The sequence below is a fragment of the Emydura macquarii genome, unplaced genomic scaffold (assembly GCF_026122565.2).
Source record: "Emydura macquarii macquarii isolate MOO-44397 ecotype Brisbane River unplaced genomic scaffold, CSIRO-AGI_Emac_v2 contig_1041, whole genome shotgun sequence".
NCBI classification, from domain to species: domain Eukaryota; kingdom Metazoa; phylum Chordata; order Testudines; family Chelidae; genus Emydura; species Emydura macquarii.
Genome location: NW_027131178.1, coordinates 1,686,649 through 1,705,793, shown reverse-complemented (window position 1 = coordinate 1,705,793; position 19,145 = coordinate 1,686,649). Strand labels below are relative to the sequence as shown.

At 51.0% G+C, this 19,145-nt stretch overlaps 1 protein-coding gene across 1 annotated transcript in view; it reads left to right on the top strand.

Annotated features, from left to right (window-relative positions):
* Positions 1-1,947: 1,947 nt before the first annotated feature.
* TRAM2 (translocation associated membrane protein 2) overlaps positions 1,948-19,145 on the top strand; it is a 51,278-nt gene continuing 34,080 nt past the window's right edge. Inside the window, exon 1 of the mRNA XM_067544973.1 lies at positions 1,948-2,113. Within this exon, the coding sequence (XP_067401074.1) occupies positions 1,994-2,113 (120 nt within the window). The 5' untranslated portion in view covers positions 1,948-1,993. The remainder of the gene's footprint in view (positions 2,114-19,145) is intronic.

Below are 19,145 nucleotides of genomic sequence, written 5' to 3'. Positions count from 1 at the left end.
CAGCCAATACGTAGTAAGACAGAATAGGACTCAGTAGCTCAGGTGTGACCATGCCAGTGTTGATCAGAGAGGGACCATCGTCTGCCTGCTCCAGGATGTGATGTTTACAAACACGTAGCCCCAGATCTAGGTATCTTTTACTGTCTTGCATGTCTAATTCACTGCTACCTACCTAAGGTACTTACCATAGTATCTGAGCACCTCTGTCTCTAACATACAACACCTCTGGGAAGTAGGGAACCGTTATTTTCCCCCATTTGACAGATGGGGAACTGAGGCCCACAGAGGTTAAGTGGCTTACCCAGGTGAAGTAACTATGACTTACACAGGAAATCTGTGGTGGAGAAGAGACTTGAATACAGGTCTCCTAAGCTGGTTCCCAGGATCACACTTCCTCACAATCTCCCTTTGTTTGGTCTCTCTCAGTGTCTGTTCTTCCCTAGTTTCTCCTTCCCACTGAGTCAAGGCTTATCGGCCTTTCTTCTCCTGCCTCCCCTGTGTAGCCGGAGCAGAATCCTTTGTTACTGAGTCACATGTCAGGGATTAGCCCTTGACTGAAAGCCCCCTGCCGTCGAAGACTCCCGTTGACTGCAGTGGGCTTTGGACCAGACTCTGAGGCTCAGGCTCTGAGTCGTGTTGCAGCTATGCTGCTGTAATGTAGACGTGCTCAGTGACAGGGTTTTTCCATCACTGGAATAAATCCACTCCTGCAAGACTGTAGCTAGGTTGATGGACAAAACAGTGCAGCTCCTTCAAATCTGCTGGAGCAGTCAATCCATCATCCATCTTCTAACTCTCCCAGGTGGACAGACTGGGACAGATTGCAGCCAGTGGAGCTATGCTGATTTACACCAGCTGAGCATCTGACCCAGTGTGTCTGCTGGGTAGGTCTTTGAGATGACATCTTAAAAACAAAGGGTCTAATTGCAGCTTTTCTGAGCTACTGGCAGTCACCTCAGTCTTCTTCTAGGGAGCCCTCCCACGCGTGGCATGACCCCAAGTTCATCTGCAAGGCCCTACCTGGTCCACATGTCAGTCCCTCTTGAAGACACGCTTTTGCCTGGCAGGCTATAGTGAACGGTGCTGACTTGTATGTACATTGTCGATCCTTCTCCCCAACCTTTGTCTGCTTCTGCCCTGGAGACCTTGGCCAGATTGTTTTCTCTCGTCCTCCAAATTATCCGCCGTCTGCCTGGCTGCTGCTCTCTACCCCGGAAGCAGCTTCACTTCAGCGCCCGCTCTGTGCCTATAACTTGTGAAGCACTTTGAACCCCGGAGTCTGGAAGGGGGTTCAAAACGTGCCGTGTTATTATTCAGTAGGTGTCCCTGCTGATGTTAACATGGGAGACTCCTCGGGCAAGATACTAGGGGTGGGAGTGGGAAGTCAGTGGGGTTCAGTGCCTCTGAAAATAAGGCCTGAGGGGCCCAATCCTGCAACCCCCCCCTTACTCAGGTGCTTTAATCACATGAGTGACGCTCAGCGGATAGAGGCTGCAGGCAGGACTAGGTGCTCTGTTTCTGGGGGTGGCATAAAGGGGGCTTGGGAGGCAGCGTAGCCTAGGGGCTAGAGCCCGAGACGGCCGCTCTGGAGACCACGGCTCCATTGCCAGCGCTGCGACCGTGGGTAAGTCAGCGTGCCGCTCCGTGCCTCAGTTTCCCCGCCTGGGGGGGGATATATAATGATACTGACCTACTTGGTAAAGGGTGGGAATCCTGGCAGGGCTCAGGGGGGAAAGCAGCCGGCCGGGGTGGGGGGCAAGGAGCCGAGCCCGCCGGGCGGAGAGTCCATGGGCAAGGACGGGTTAAGCCGCGGGCGGGGGACGGTCGGGCTCGGCGCAGGCGCGGCCCCGGGCCGTGGCTGCCGAAGTTGTCCGGGCTCGGGTGGCTGCGGGGCGGGCCGGGAGAAGTTTGCGGCGCTGGGCGGAGGCGGAGGCGGCAGTAGCGGCAGCGGCGGGCGGGTGGCCGGGCTGCTCCGCTCGGCTCGGCTCCGGCCATGGCCTTCCGCCGGCGGGCCAAGAGCTACCCGCTCTTCAGCCAGGAGTTCCTGATCCACAACCACGCCGACATCGGCTTCTGCCTGGTGCTCTGCGTGCTCGTCGCGCTCATGTTCGAGGTGAGAGCCGGGGGGGGGGACCCCACCCCCCGCCCCGCTGAGCCCGGGGACCCCCCTTGCACCCACGCCTGCTGCACCCCCCCCCCCTTCCAGGGATCCTCCTGCACGCCTCCCTCCGGGGGAGCCCCCTTCCTCGGGGCGCCCTCCCTGCACCCCCACCCGTGCAGCCCTTCCGCCCGGGGGGGTCGTGCACCCCGAGGCACTGTACCCCCCTCCCCCACACAGCGTAACTCCTTCCCGGGGGGGCCCTACAGCCCCACACCCTGGTGCACTCCCGGCAGAAGAGTCTTCCCAGCCGATCCTCTCCTGGGGCAAGCTCCAACCTCCCACGGGCCCCCCCCCCCCCCTGGGAGCCGGGATGCCGGTGCAGCTTGCCCATGCACCCCGTCTGGGTGTGGGGAGAGGGGGTGACCCCGCTGCATCCTGCCCGGGTGTGAACCTCACACTGCACTTTGCATCACTGCCCTGGTTGTTCCCATCGGGGCGAACCCAGGATATTAAGTCCCCCCTTCCCCCCAGGCCTCAACCATCCTCCTTTCCTACCCCCTTCTTGGGTTAGTTTCCCTCCCCTACGCTGCGCTTCCTTCCCCCATTCATTCTCCAAGGAGCCTCCCCACTTTTCTTGTCCCCAAATGCAGCCATCAACCCCCAGCCAACTTTATTTCTCCTCTTTCACACTCCTGGCTGCTTTTCCGCTCTCTGTCGACACCAACAACTTGGGCCCCAGTCTCCTTAATGCATCCTTCCCCCTTCCCAATGCCCGCCACCGCCGCTGCCTCCAGTTTGCAGCCTTTCTCCTCACCCCCACCCCCCGAGTCCGTCTTAGATTTGGACCGGTGCCCAGCAGGAACAAGATTTCCTCTGCTGAGCAGACGATGGCAGGTCTCCAGTTCCCTGGTTCTCGGCCGGTGTAGGGGGACACTGACTAGCTACTGCCAGGGGGCGGCAGTGCTTGTGGGACCCCTGTCCATAGGGTGGGATAGTCCCACTGTGTCAAGGGCTGGCAGGGTGGCATCTGTTCTGGGAGGGAGGTGGCATCCTTCAGTCTCTGGCTTTGGGCTGGCTGGGGGTGGCGTGATGACTGTCTTGCACCCTTCCCGTGGACGGCGGCGGTAAAGGCTTTTGGGGTGGTACTCTCCCTGTGCCAGAGCCCCGGGGAGGGTGACAGCTGGCTCTGGCCCAGGCTTTCCCCAGGGCTTGGGGATGAGCCGTCGGATGACGTTGGCTTGTGCCCCAGAAGTTGGGGGAGCTGATAAGTGAGGGGAAGTTCTGCCCAAACTGCTCCGTTGGATCTGGCCTGAGGTGAAGTGGGGCGACTTTAAGGCAGGGGATGTGTTGCGAGGGGGGCACAACCTCTTGAGGTTTGGGGGGAAACCCCTGCAGTGTCTTGGCGTGCTGTAGTTGGCAGGAGAGGTGGCAGCGCCCACAGCCGGGCCGCCTGAGGCTGTGATCCTGACAGCTCTCTAGCAGGGCAGGCGAGGCCATTACTTGGCCTGGAGATCTCTGAGCAGCCCGTAGGTGCCGCTGTGAAGGGTGAGGGCAACTCGGTGGAAGGCTAGCGCTCAGCCCGATCCAGTGCCACTGTGCTGCTGAATTCCCCGTCTTTCAGGTGCGTTGTGGCTGTGGGATGCAGTGTTGGATTTCAAGTGAGGTGCGTCACTGAGATATTGACTGCTCCTGGACATTTCAGACCCGGGATGCTTCCTGCCACGATGGGCTGTTGATCTTGGTGTCCTTTCTGAATTGGGACTGGGGGTGTTACGCTTACTTAGATCCCCCTCCATGCAGTTCTTGTCCTCGGTGCTGTACAGATGGATTGGCGGGCTCTGTCAAAGGGGTGCTATCAGATTTAAATTCTTCTTTTTTTTTTTTCTTCTTTTAATCCCATATCTAGGTTATCGCTGATACCTTTGATTACCAAAATCAAAAGAACTTTAAAAATCCAGCGCCCTTTTCACCAGTTACGCAGCTTCCTCAGGGTTTCTCGCCGCGTGGACTCCTTCCTTCTGTGTGTGTGTTTACAGCCCCCTTTCTCACTTTGGATTCTTGTGCACCAGCACCTCGTTGTAATGTGCGGGGCGTGGGGGGGGGCAAACTCTGCAGGGGAGTCTGTAAATCCAGCTCAAACGGAGGATAATTTAAAGAAGTGGAAACAGTTCCATAAAAAGGATTCATTTAAAGAAGAAAAATAACTTTGCCTGTGAGGCGGCGGGGTTGATGTTGGTGGAGGGTGTCTACCCCTTCCCTTTGCCCATAGGGAGAGAATCGGTGTCAGTGGGGGTGACGGCCCCCCCTTTCCTTTGCCCAGGGGCTAGGCTTGCCATCTCGGCGGTACAAAAAACTGGGACATTTGGGATGCTCTGGCCAATACCCGGAACAGCTACCACACACAGGCACAACCCTGGGATAACCTGGAGGAGTGGCAATGCGACTATCCCACCGTGGGGGTCCTGGGGCTTCGGTGTCAGGCGCAGGCCGCTGGCCTTCCCCTTCCCAACACCTTTTGTCCCTCCACCTTCCCAGCGTTGTCCGCTTCCTGGAGTGAGTCGAGTGGGGGGGGACGGCCTGAGCCTGGCCTTAGAGAGCCGTCCTGCTGGTGGAGGGCAGTGCCCCCTCCCAGGCCAGGCCGTGCTGTCCCGGTGCGCCTCTTTCCTCTCCACCAACCCCTGAGGGAGCAGCTGGCCAGGCCTGTTGCTTTCCCTTTTTCCAGAGACATCCCTGAGAGGCTCTCCTGCCTCTCTCCAGCCAGCCCCTGCCTGAGGGGAAAACCTTCCACCCTCCCTAGACATGAGTGCCCCCCTCTTTCTGTGGGTGGGGGCTTGCCTTGTGGAGGGGGAGTTGTTTATCAGCGCCTCCCCCCCCCCGTACATTCCATAGCAATGGGAGCCCTGGGAAGGGGAGAAAAGCAGATGCTTCCCCTCTCCCAAGCCTGGTATCAGGGCTTCCTCCCTGCCTGTAGCCAGCAGGGAGAGCAGGCCGGCTCCTTGCAGCCCCAGCAGCTTTGCACAGAAATGTCAGGAATGTGGAGCTTCCCCCCTCCAGCTTTCTCCTTTCTTTCCTCTCCTCTTTCAGGGGAGGAGACTGGATAGGGAGGGCGGCTGCCGAACAACTCAGCCCTTCAGGCTTGCTCCATACATGGAGTCTGGCCAGCCTGGCACCTCGGGGGCGTGTGCGCCTCTGTGGTCAGTGTCTGAACCGTGCGTGTCTGATAGAACTGTGTCTCTCCCTCCTCCCCCCCCAGCCCAGTGCCACGTTTCAGAGTAAAGGGAGACCAGAAGGAAGGTGATGGGGGGGGGGAGAACTCTTCTCCAGCAAATCGGAGAAGGGGGAAACTCATTTCCTTAATTTAAAAAAAAAAAAAAACACCACACACACCGTTTCTCCCTCCCGTTCATTGCAATGCACTGAATGAACAAGTAGTTTTCAGTGCATAGAAATCTTAATGTCTTTAAAGGAAAAAAAAGAAACATCGAAATTAGAGCCAGAAAGACCAGCTGGCTGGGGTATAAATTCCCAAACCACATGCAAATGCTGCAGAGGGGCACACCGGCTTCAAGTTTCATAGTTGTACTTTGAAAACAAAACAACCAGTGACTTTGAGTTGCAGGGGATTTTGTCTCCTGCTAACACAGCATGCCAAGGCTTTGCCCTTTGCTGTTGCTGGTGGTGACTTTACCAACCCTTCCTTCTCTGTCTTAGCCTAAGGGCTGCGTGCGGAGCAAACTCATCTGGGCTCTCTTTAGAAAAAGAGGCTGGAATTTTTTGTGCAGATGGAAGATGTTGGCTTGATGGCACTGGTGACAGGCTTGTCTGCACTGGTATTTTTATTAATATCTCCCACCGTTGCAGCTGCACTAGTCAGAATCCTGGTGTCAACAGAGCATTGTTATCATCCAGGCCTTCCGGGGGTGGAGGAAATTGTCAGAAGAACCTGAAGGACTTAGGTGTTTTTGAGAGGCAAAGCGGGTGAGGTAATGACTGTTGTTGGACCAACTTCTGTTGGTGAGAGAGACAAGCTTTGAAGCTACACACAGCTCTTCTTCAGATCTGCGGAAGCCGCTCTGAGCATCACAACTAGATGGACCAGATTGTTTAGCATCAGTGGTTAGCCTGTATTCCAAGGGTCCATTCAAGGTGGAGTGGCCCATCACTACCTCTTCAGTTATAGGACAAAAAGTGGGGTTAGTGGGTTGCAGATTGGTGTAATCAGCCATAAATCCAGTGGCTCTGTTCAATCTGTGATTTTCAGTGTCTAGCAGAGTTATGAGTTTAAGATCCCAGGTTTGTCTTTTGAAAGTGGTGTGCAGGTTTCCTTTGAGGATGCGGGACTGGTAGGTCAGATACAGAGTGATCGTTTTGTGAAAAGAGTTCCCCCACAGCTGATGGGGTGTTTTTTTGTCTTATCCTTTTCCTGTGGGAGTTTATTCGACCTAGGTGCTTTTGATAATTTTACTCCCTCATCTAGACCTGCACTGAGACAACACAGTAATAAAAATGCCCGAGTCCTCTCTTCACAGGATCTGCAACAGTGGGGGAGAATCGAAGGTTAGTATAGGGACAGCCCATGCAAAGTCACTATTAGCATAAAGGAGACCTAAAGGAACAAAACTTGTTTTCTGCTTTATTTTTTTTCTTTTTGATGTATAGAGAGGATTTGAAATTTGTTTTAGGCTGGAAATGCTGTTCTTGTATCCCCTGCTGTCTCCCCTCCACTCCCCCCCCCGAAAACTGTGGATGGCTGGAGAACTCATAAGTTTAGGACACGTGACATGCCATGCAAATGAAACCTGCTTAAGTGGGAAGGGAAGTGACAGTCACAACACACCTACTCTCCACCTATAACCCCTTTGCGTGTCCAGTGAGCTCAAACCCTCGATCTCCTTTCACTTCTTCTCTTCCACTTCTCCCCTCTTACTGCTGCCTTTCGTCCTACCAGTCTGCTATGATCTCCACACCCTACACCCTCAGGCTACGTCTGCACACATGCGGCTGTAGAGTTGGGGCACTACATGTGTATTTGCATGTCACAACAGGGAACTGCCCAGCCTTTCCTTGCTGTCTCCACACTGCTGGGGTCTTTTCCCACAGTGGGGAAAGGCTCTGGCTGTGGGATACTACACTGAACAGTAGCAGTGTAGACACGGAAGGCGCTGCTTGGGCGTGGAGGGTCGATACGCTGGCGGTTCAGACAAGTGGGGCGTTCCACTTGCGTAAGCCATGTCTCGCTGTCTACACTGCTGTCTATGGCCGTGCTATTGAGGAGTGCAGTGTCTGTGCTCTACATGCTGCTGCAATGTGTGTAGACATACTTTGAGACGTTCATTTCTTGGCCCCAGCTGCCTCTTAAGTACCACACCATCTCCTTTGTACCCGTCACATCTACACCCACTGAATGCACCAGCCACAGGCAGCACCTTGAGATCCTCTCTCGCATCCTGGCTCCCCTGGCGCTCCATGTCCCACTGCAGCTGCTGTCACCGAGGTTTTTAATGGCCTCTTCGGGGCCTCTGGTCCGTCCTCCTAAACTGTGCTGCTTTTGGCAGTGTCAATCGTGCTCTCTCTCTCGGTGTCATTCCTTAGCTTTTGTGGCTCTGTCCTGTCCTGGTTCTCTGACCTCTCTGATCCCTCCTTCAGAGTCTCTTTTGGTGGGTGCTTCTCCTCCCCTTCCCCACTCTGGTGAGGTCCCACGGGGCTCTCCTCCTCGCTTTACCGTCTCTCCTTGTGAGATATCATCAGTGATCTGTGCTGCAGTGGCTTCTCTCTTTGCACTCCTGACTTGCATCCCTTGTTCCTGCCCTGTGTCTTGGCCTGTCTCTGACACTTTCAATGTGTCTTACTGCCACTGTGCACTTATCCTGGCTAATGCTGAGCTTCTGATCTCTTTCCAAAACCCCCTTTATCCCTCCACCCCCACCCAGCCTTGGTCATCATCATTGCCCGGACCCACAACCTGGGTGTCACCTTTGACTCTTCTTTTCCCTTCTCACCCTGCCCAGGCATGCTGTTTCAATGTACTGCCACTTGTTCCTCCATGACATTTTGGAGATCCAGCCTATGTCTGCTAGAGTTGGAAACCGTTTGCACAGTGGAGACTCTTCTCCGGGGATGGGTGAATGCAGCCTGCAGGGTCTTTGAGCCGTGGTTCCCAGCCTGTGGCCCAAGGGCCAAAAGTGGCCCGTGGGGGCTTTGAGTGGCCTGCTGCTCCCCTCCTGCTGGCCGCAGAAGGGAGCTGCTTTCTAAGGACCCAGCCAGAGCGCGTGGCCATGGGGTTACAAGACCGGTGCAGTCTCCTTGCTTCAGCCAAGGGGATGGGAGATCAGCGCTTCCCTCCCGCTGGCTGTAGCAGGGAGCAGGGCAAAGCGCTCCGCCTGGGTCCCTAGGCGCTGGGGTCCCTGCTGGAGCCAGAGGGAGGAGAGCACTGGTCTCCCGTCCGCCTGGCTGCAGAATGGAGCCACTGCCTAGGAACCCAGGTGGAGCGCACGGGGCTACAGGATGCGTGCGGTTTCCCTGCTGCAGCCGGGGAGACGGGAGATCAGCGAGGAGGTGGTCTGTTGGTGGAGACTGGTGGCCTTTCAGGGTTATAAAAATGATATCTGTGGCCCTCGAGCCAAAAACGTTGGGAACCACTGAGCAGAGATTCTCAAGCGGTCTCCTAGGCCGCACTTCCATAGTAATGTGGCTATAGATGCTGCCGTCAGCTGGCGAAAGGCTCGGCGCTCCTGCTGTCTGAAAATACGGGAGGAAATGGGAGAACCTGCCTCACAATAGAACATTTCCTGTAGGGAAGGATTTCTCAGGGCTCCCAGGCACTTCCCAGCAGGCTGTAAATGCGACAACCATTTCCTTCCCAATCTGCAGCAGGCTGACTTCTGACCTAGGCAGCCATTGTTGTGTGTCTGCGAGGGCCTGTGGAGTTGTGCGCTCACAGGGGGTGAGCTGCTATCCAGCCGCAGTCCTTGTGCTTCCCTAAAGCTTGCTGTGTAGGGCAGCTTGCGGATAAGGCCTCCACTGGAGTATTGTGTCGAGTCCTGGGCGCCACATTTCCGGAAAGATGTGGACAAATTGGAGACAGTCCAGAGGAGAGCATCAAAAAAGATCTAGACACATGACCTGTATGGGAAGATTATAAAAAAAAATAGTGGGTTTGTTTAGTCTAGAGAAGATTGAGAAGGGACAATGATAACAGTTTATATATAAAAGATTATTACAAGGAAGAGGGAGAAAAAATGTTCTCATTAACCTCTGAGGAGAGGACAAGAAGCAATGGGCTTAAATTGCAGCAAGAACGGGTTTAGGTTGGACATTGGGAAGAACTTCCTGACTGTCAGGGTAGTTAGACTGGAATGCGTTGCCTAGGATGGTTGTGGACTCTCCGTCAATGGAGGTTTTTAAGAGCAGGTTAGACAAACACCTGGCAGGGATGGTCTAGTGAATACCTAGTCCTGCCTTGAGTGCAGGGCACTGGACTAGACTACTTCCCGAGGTCCCTTCCAGTCCCACGATTCTGAGTCTATGAACGTGGTGGCTAATATGATGCTGAACAGCTGTATGTCATTTCATACTTCCAAAGCGCTGTGGGTATCAACTTTACCCTGCAAGTCCTCTTCACACACACAGCTTCTGTTGACTTCAGTGGGAATTCCTTGTGCAAAGAGCGCTTTGTAACCGATGCTCTGCCGTGGCAGGTCAGACCAGTGCCCGGTCTAGCCTGGTATCCCGTCTTTGACAGCAGGCAGCTGCCAGATGGAGACGGAGAGCGCAGCGGTTAGGGTACTAGCCTAGGACTCAGGAGACCTGAGTTCACGTCTCTGCTCCACAACAGGGTTTGTGTAAGTCACTTAGCGTCACTGTGCCTCTGTTTCCCATCTAAACTGGGGATAATAACACTTCGCCACCCCACAGGGGTGTTGTGAGTATAAATATGGTAAAGATTGAGGCACTCAGATTGCATGGTGATGGGGGAACCTCATATGTCCCTTACTAGGCAGATAGCTTTGAAACTGGACTGACACAGTGCTATAAAATGTACTAGAGGACAGTGGCTCAGCTTTTCCAGACGACTGTGCCCTTGCTTACAAAATCAGACATTAAAATGCCACATCACAGCACGCTATTGCTGAAAAATGGCTGACTTTCTCATTTTTACCATATAATTATAAAATAAATCAATTGGAGTATAAATATTGTACTTGCGTTGCAATGTATAGTGTATATAGAACAGTATAAACAAGTCATTGTATGAAATTTTAGTTTGTACTGACTTCACTAGTGTTTTTTTTATGTAGCCTGTTGTAAAAGTAGGCAAATATTTAGAGGAGATTGCTACATACCCCCAGGATACGTGTACCCTGGTTGAGAACCACCGCTATAGGGAAAAGTCTTGCATTGGCAGGGAAATGTGATCTAGTCTAGGCTTCTCCATCTCTAGCTCCTATGATGACTAAGCCCTAACGTGATAAAAGTGGTTTGTGGGTTTTTTGGGTTTTTTTTTTTTTTTTTTTGATTGAACCCAATTTCAGTCCCCTCTTAATTCAAGTTGGATCTGGTTCCCATCCAGACCAGTTGCATGGAAGTTGTGGTCACTGTGTGAGTCAGAAAGCAGCGCTGGATTTTCTACAGCTCTTGGCGCCTCTGGCAAACAGACTAAACGGGATTTGACTCCTGACCTGTCCAGGTCGCTGCACGAAGCCACAGGACAGAACGTGCTTTGAAAAGACATGCTTGCTTATTCGAAAAGTAAATCGAAGTGACAACGAAGAATCACTTCCACTATTTTACTGATGAAAATTACACTGTATTTACATTTAAAATGAGTTCTCTTCACCCAAGCCCCAAATTGTTTTTATTGCACTTGGTAGTTTTGTAAACCATGTTCTAGCAACAAATGAATCTTGAAAAGGGCTTGGTTTGTAATTCCAATGCTATGACATGGATGATTGAATCCACCAGTTGCTCTTACCCAGTTGGTCAAGCTTGGACTAGGTTACCCGTAATAATACCACATTTTTACGCAGCATTTTTCATCCCTAGATCAGCAGAGTGCTTTATCAAGGAGGTGGGTATCATTATCCACATTTTACAGATGGGGAAACTGAGGCACGGGAGATGAAGTGACTTACCCAAAGTCACCCAGTGGCAGAGCTGGGAATCAAATCTGTATCTCCTGAGTCCTAATCCAGGGCTGTCTCTGCTGGCTTGCAGAACTGTTGACATTTATGGTAATAAAATCATGCCAACTTGTGTTAAATTCCTATTTGTTCCAACAGTTCAGATAGGCTTGTCACTACAGCACACTGGGGACTTGGAGCAATGCTGTTTCATATGCCCTGTATTCACTACACTTGGAAACTGCCACCCACTCTACTTTGAAAGCAGGGGGCTTAGGTAGTCAGAAAGAAAAGCGCAGTTGGATTCTAGGGTCACTAACCATACAGCTTGGTGGGAGGAGAAATGAATCCATTTTACCCAGAGCCAATAAAGTTCAAGTTGCAGAGATTTTCCCTGTTTTCTTGTTCCTTTCCTTGTTTGGAAAATCCACTGTCCCCATGGTCCTGAATCATGATCTCCCAAATACTGCACTAGGAGGCTGCCAAGTGAACTCCTGTTTCCAGACTAATACTAAATATACTTTGCCCTAGTATGGCTTCCTCCCTGCAAAGCTCTTAAAACGCCATGCAAACAGCAATGAGTGAAGCCTTACAATAGATCTTTGTGGCAGGGAAGTGCCATCTGTGTTTGATGGACAGGGAAACTGGAGAACAGGGAGGTGAAGTGACTTGGCCAAGGTTGCAGAGCTTATGGTGGAGCCAGGATTAAAATCCTAGATCTTCTGGTGCAGAGGGAATAAATAAAGGGAAATGTGTGGTTGATGAACTATAGTATGTTAAAAAAAACAAAAGAAAGAGACAGGTATATGAGAACTGTTTGTTGTGTGTTGAATGTCAGATGCTAAAAAAACCTTTTTTTTTTTTTTTAAAAAATCATGTCCAAATTGGGGAGTCCAGTTTACATGCAGGTCTGTTCTGATGCATCTGGAATGTACTTTGGATGAACAGCTTTTTATTTTTCTTTCAATGGGCACTCAAGCTGTCAGAGCACAACATTGCGTGGAAAACGTCCTAATGTATATTTTTAAATTTGTTTTTCAAACCTCTAATCTGAACAGAAATATTGTAATGACGTAAGGAGGCTGTGGCATCTCTGTCACTGGAGATTTTTGAGAACTGGTAAGACAAACACAGGTCAGGGACAGTCTAGAACAGAGGTCCCCAAACTGTGGGAACGTCCCCCTAGGGGCGTGCAGAGGAACATGGGTGGGGAGGGGCAGGAGGGCTAGGCCAGCCACCCACCAGCTCCGCTCTGGCTCCAACTCTGCTTACGCCACACCCCCAGCTGCAGGTTTGGCCCCTGGTACCCCTTGGCCACTGCTCCGGCCTCAGCCCCTGGCCCCAACCACAGTCCCAGTCACAGCTGTGGCCCCGCCCCCGGCCCCAGGTGAAGGGAGGGCAGGCATGGACAGTGTAAAGGAGGGCATGGCGTAAAAAGTTTGGGGACCACTGGTTTAGAATCATATTAGTCCTGCCTCAATGCAAGAGAGTGGACTAGGTGACCAGTGAAGGTCCCCTTCCAGCCTTACATTTCTATGATTGATTTCTAAGCAAACTTCCCGGGCAAGACCAGGGGCAGGATTGTGCATTTAAAGATGTCCATAACCAAACACAATAGCCTTGTGTTAACTGCAGACCTCTGCAGGCACACACCTGAAAGTGAAACTAACCAGGTTCTGACCAGAAACACTCGTTAGTTTCACTTTTGATTTTGCTGGAAGACCTGCAAAATGCCAACAGCTTGAACAATAAAGTACAAGCGGCCAGGATTTTTGGGTGCCTGACTGAGACCTGTTAAAGGGGCCTGGTTTTGGGGGGAGGGAGGGAAATACCCTTTAAGAGGTCTGTGTTGGGTGCCCAGAATCACTGGTCACATCTAAAAACCTTGGAGTTTTAAAATTCCAGCATTAGTAATCTAGGTACATCGGGAACAGGAGTCGTGAATTATTGATGCATGGGGCTGCACGTGCTCTGGGTCCTCTTCCAAAGGGGAGAAAAGGGCACCTCAGCATTTATATGGGATAAGCAACTCCCACACTAAGAATTATTTTGACTTCCCTCACTCTCCAGTTATAAGTTAACAGCTGGGCTATGCAGCGTGACTCAGTCTTCAAATACTTATCATTATAATCGTGGTGTCCTTTGATTTTGGTCCCCATTATCCCATTCTCTTCCCTATGGCATGCTGAGTGGTTCCAATATGATGTTTCTCTGATATTGGCAGTGCTGTATTTGTCAGAGGTGACCGTAGCCGTCCCCATGCTGGATTTTTCTCTTTGGTCCAGATGTTCTCTGTAGCTGGTTTTGCTTTGTTGCACCATATGCCGGGGCGGTGCGCGTTGCACTGGTCACAAAGGGTGTGGAAGGCTATTCTAGCATGTGACCCCCTTACTAAGGCTTCTGTTAGAGGCAAGCAACTGAGGGCATGTTTACACTGCACAACCGGTCCTGCAGCAGAGACTCTCAGAGCCTGGGTCTACAGACTTGGGGTCCTGCTACGGGCCTAAAAATAGCAGTGTAGACATTCCCACTCCGGTTCTGAGACCCACCTCTCGCCAGCTTTCCATGCCTCTCCTCCAGTCCAAAGGGGAGCGTGATGGTGCTATTTTTAGCCCTGTAGCTCAAGTCTCATGAGATTGTGTGTAGACCTAGGCTCTGAGACTTCCTGCCACAGGCTTTCTTTGCAGGGTAGACACACCCTGTGTGGCCGTTGGATGTGTCAGCATAGTGCTAGAATTGGCGTTTGAATGTCCCCAGTTTAGGCTCTCAGAGAATCAAGTGTCAGTATCATATCCACTGCCTAGCCGGGAGCAGATCCCCGTCTGAGTGATTGGGAGATGGTGAATGGAGCATTTCATTAAAACCCATCTGGCTAGTCGCTGGAGTGGGGCAGGAGAGCTGTGACTTGCACGGCATTTGGGAAGCTTCACTGGCTAATGCTCTTCCTGACCCTGGCAGGGAGCTCTGTGCAAACAGTAGCTCCTTTCTCACCCGCTTGCTCGTTACTCATTCCCCTAATCTGACCGTTTTCCACGTCACCAGCTGGCATCGCACTGGCTGGATTCCGAACTCCAGCTGGTGCCAGTGTGTTTACACAAGCAGCAGGAGAGCCTGGCAGATGGCCCGCCACCAAGTTGCTGCGCAGCTTTGCAGAGAGAGAAAAGTAAAGGCATCTCGGAGGTGAGCCGCCCTGTGGCTGTAGGCGTGGCACAGACATGCGGCACGGGCCGGTCGCTGTCCTGAAGAGCTGACAGCCAAGGGGGCAGATTTCCAAAGGAGCGCATGTGACTTATAGAGCACATCTATACACTGCAGCCAGCGGTGTCATTTCAGGCTTGTGCACTCAAAATACTAGCCTGGCCAAGGCCCCGTGGACGTTGGTGTGGGCTAGCTGCCCGAGCATACACCTGGGGGTGCACAGGATTGTACTTGGACAGCTAACCCGTCTCAGCGCCGCTGCTGTTTTTGGTTCACTCAGTGAAAGCTACATCTGCCTGGGCCAGAACTGACGCCCCCGGCAGCAGTGTAGACGTAGCCCCAGGAGCACAACTCCCTAGGAGCGCTGTGACTTCCCCAAGTCCCGGGGCTTGGGCTCCTGAATGACTTGGGAGCTTTCAATAAGCCTGTCTCCAAACCCCCCCTGATCTTCAGTGAGATTTAGGTGTCTTGCTCCCTGAGTCTCTGAAAATCCCAGTGTAAAAGATGAGACATAACAGGCAAATGAGACAAACAAGCAGGCCGAGGTGAGGGAGTCTGGATATAATACTGGGATGTGCCCAGTTCTTGACCAGCCGGGAGCTGTGGCTGCAACTTGCCACCTGCAGTCTGGACTTTCCTGTTCTGGTGCTGTCTTCCCCTTTGGACCCACCCTTAGCTGCCACATGATGTACGAAGGGTTCTAGTTCTTCCTTTCCTACGTCAGTAATTTAGAAGGAGCTGCCACCAGTGCCTCCAGGTTCTCCTTGCCCATCTTTTTGGACCAAATAGTTTGAAAGTTACTGTTTCTATTATAAGTTTCCTTTACAGTGAGCTCTTTATTTGAACAGTGAATGCAGTTCATCCTAATGCTTTACCAACAGCAGGGCTTGCCATGCCCCTGTGAGCTAGGGAAGTCTTATCTTTTACTGATGGGGAAACTGAGGCACAGAAAGGCATTATGTGACTTGCCCAGAGTCATAAAGCCAGGGCTAGAACTCCTGAGTTCCTGTTTCACTGTCCCGTGTGTGGACCAATAGATCATGCCCCTCTGTCTACACAGTACACTGAATTGTGTTAAACAGCACATGGCAATCCATTGGGTGGTGTAAATACTTGGTCCCAGCCCGGCTCCAAATGAAGTTATCCAGCCACATTAGATCATACACAATGGGTCAAATACTGGGATGAAGTTACTCTGATGGGTAAATGCTGGTGTAATTTAGCAGAATTTGACACTCTAACTTACATGTGATCCCGTGTGGCCAGCGGGGACTGCACGACATTACAGGTGTCCTGTTAAATACCCCTTTAACCTGCCAGTGGTGCGTGTCGCCTTTCTGCACAGCCATGTGTTCATCTTGCTGGCGTAATGTTTGTCCCTGCTCTATTCCCTCTGCTTGTTCGTTATCTGCAAGCACTTTGGGCTCAAAGTGTGTTTGCACAACCCCCAGAATGATGGTGCTCTCAGCTCACGGCTTCGCTACGTTTCAGATGCGACAGTGTCACAACTGTGCTGCTATAGTGCTTCAGTCTAGACACTAGCTATGCTGTTAGGGGTAATCCACCTCCCCGAGAGGCAGTAGCTAGGTCAATGGAAGACATGGGACTTGGGTCGGCTTCACAATGCCACTTGAGATTGGATTTTTCGCACTCCTGCCCAACGTAGTTAAACCGACCTAACTTTCTGGTGTAAACCAGGCCTTAGTCTCTAAATCAAGACTGGATGTGCTTCTGGAAAGAAACGCTCTAGTTCCAGCGCACCTTTTTGGGCTCAGTGCAGGAATCGGGGGGTGAAACTATGATGGCCTGTGTTCTGCAGGAGATCAGAGTGGGCGCTTCTGACCTCAAAATCTTATTTGCCCGTAGAAGGCAAAGCTAAACTTGACAATTGTGTTACACAGTGGCTCCGATTCTGTTAGTGCAGTGACTTCACTGTTATTAACCTGGGTGCTTGCAGATCGTGGAGCCCCCAGAGAGCAGAGTTTAATTTTAATTTGTAACCACATCTGGGATGGTTTGAAGCCTTTGTGTGAAGTTAGTGCAGGTGGTGGGAGTCAGAAGGAAAGCTCCAGAGGCTTCAGTCCTCTGTGTAAGTGCAGAAGCAGTGCAAGCTTCCTCCCCACCTGGGAGCCAGAAGCAGAAGTCGGGATATGAACTTTGACCCTGCTCGTGCCCCCAGATCAGCGAGGCAACTCTTCACAGTCACATTAAAGGAAACCCAAGTAACCCAGTGGATTGCAGTAAAAATGCCTCTGCTTGGAATCTCCAGGCAGCGTGCTCCGCTGGACTTGCACACTGGAGACAGTCACCAGGGGGTGAAACTCACTCGGCCGGCGAATCCCTGATCTCACAGTGCTCCTGGGTCCCCTCCCTAGCTGGACGAGGAGGACGCGGGTGCTGTCAGTTGTAGCTGCCACTGTGTGGAATAATTTCACATTTATAGAAATGCTGATTTAGTGTGAAGGGTAATTTCACAGTTCCTGTCGTATCAGCCTCTTTAAAAGCTTCCCTTGTGCTTTGGTTCAACTTCACTTGCAGACAGGAATGGGGGGAGGCTGCAGCTTCCAGATGCAGAGAATGAAAATATTTGGTCCAAGGTTCATGATTAGCCCCGCTGTAGCGTCAGACAGAAGGATCTGCGACAATGTTACTGTCCTAAATCTCTTTCCTCGTGCCTGGAAACCCTTGCTGCATAGCCCTGGAAGGCTGGGATTCTCAATTTCCCAATGGCATACCACATCTGTTTCCAAACCTGGCTGGTCATGAGACATCAGACATTTAAAACTGGATCATTCTGATGCCTAATTGGCTTTTGATTCCTTTCCCCTTCAGTCCAGAGATGGATTTTAGTGGTTGCTATCTTGATTGGCCAAAGCTAGTAGAAAACAGCGCTTTATGCCATCTGACAGCTTGGAACCTGGCTTTGAAATAGCAGAAATCATTAACTTTAGCCATTCATGAGATTGTCTGCTAAAATCACATTGGAATTGACCAGAGTTTAGGGACTAGGATGGTGAGAATGTCATGGTATTAAGGTATGAAATCTTGCAACCAGCATGACTGGAAGTCCTTTGGTGGTCAGTACAAGTGCTTTAGGACCAGTGAACTTTACAAAGCTCTGGTCCAGTGACTGGAAAGAAGTACTTTTGTTCTCTGCTGTGTGTCAATATTATGGCAGAAGGTCTCTGGGATGTTCACTCAGGGGTTGGATCGCAGGTGCAGCTAGAATGCAGGAGACCTGAATTCTGTTCTGCGCTCTGCCACTGACTTGCTGTCTGACCATGGGCAAGCACTTTCATTTCTGTGCCTCAGTTCCCCATCTGTGAAATGGAAATGATACAGGTCTCCCCTTTATAAATCTGTCTGAGACATACTGATGATAGTACTATGTAAGTCATAGTGTCACTTATCGTTACCTATTAAATATTCCATGTAGGGCTTTTTAGAACCCAACTGAAATGCAGCCACCTCTGGTGTGGAGGATGGCTGCGAGGTGAACAATTGTCATGCTGCACGTTGCTCAGTAGTTGTGGGTGAGAGAAGGGGATGTTTGGGCAAGATGGTGGGCAAATCCCTTTCTTGTATTAAATGCTGAGGGATCTCTAATGTTCCCAGAGGAACTTTATTTTTCAGGACTTATCTGAAACATACTGAGACAGATAGCTGCAGTGTTTTGTAGATTGCAGGCCCCTAAATAACTGTGGCTAATCTATATTAAATGCACCTTCTGTGTGTTTGTGTTCAGCCCTTAGTGCATTCAATCTTTTGTATCTAAAGATCTGCACTTACCTGTATGGAATGGTATGGAAGTTAGATGGCTCATGGGGTTGTTAAATAGAACACACGTGGTTTGCCGCTTGTGTGGAAACATTAATATTCCCAATATTCCAGGTTTTGGTTCTCTGATTTCAGTATAGATGATTCAGCTTGTCACATTTTGGTATCACCAAGTCAAGTGTTGTCTGCTAACACTGCACTCTTCGGTGAAGGGTGTCTTTGCAAACAGTGAATTCCACTTCTCCCGCCCCTGTGAGGTAGGGTAAATACTCCCATTTTGCAGATGGAATAACTGATACACAGATGAAGTGACTTGCCCAAATTCATTTTGTCACGAGCAAAGTTCTGACAGTAGAACCCCTGGTTCCTGGTTCCTAGTGCCCTGCTTTTACTAGTAATCATAATATCTAATAATACCTAGCTCTTATACAGTGCTTTTCATCAGTAGATCTCAAATCGATATACTAAGCAGGTAAGTATGATTATCCCCACTTTACAGATGGGGAAACTGAGGCACAGGGGCGTGACTGGCCCAAAAAAAGTCACCCAGCAGGCCAGTGGCAGAGCTGGGCATAGCTCCTGGGAAGCTCTGAATCCCGGGACGTTGCTCTGTCAGCTAGACTCTACTGTATTTACATTAAATGACATCAGTGCTAGCTGGTATTTGGTATCTGAATTCTCTAATCCTGTGTGTGTGTGTGTGTGTAATAACAATATATTTTACATTGTAAAAATTCCTCTAGATATTGAATTACCTTCTTTGACAAGATCACTGGCCTAGTGGATAGAGGTGAAGCTTATAGATATCTATCTTGCTTATGGTAACTCTTTTAACAAACGACATTTTCATAAGCAAACTAGGGAAATGTAGTCTAGTTGAAATTACTGTAAGTTGAGTAAGCTGGTTGAAAGACTGTACTCAAAGAGTAGTTACCAATGGTTCCCTCTCA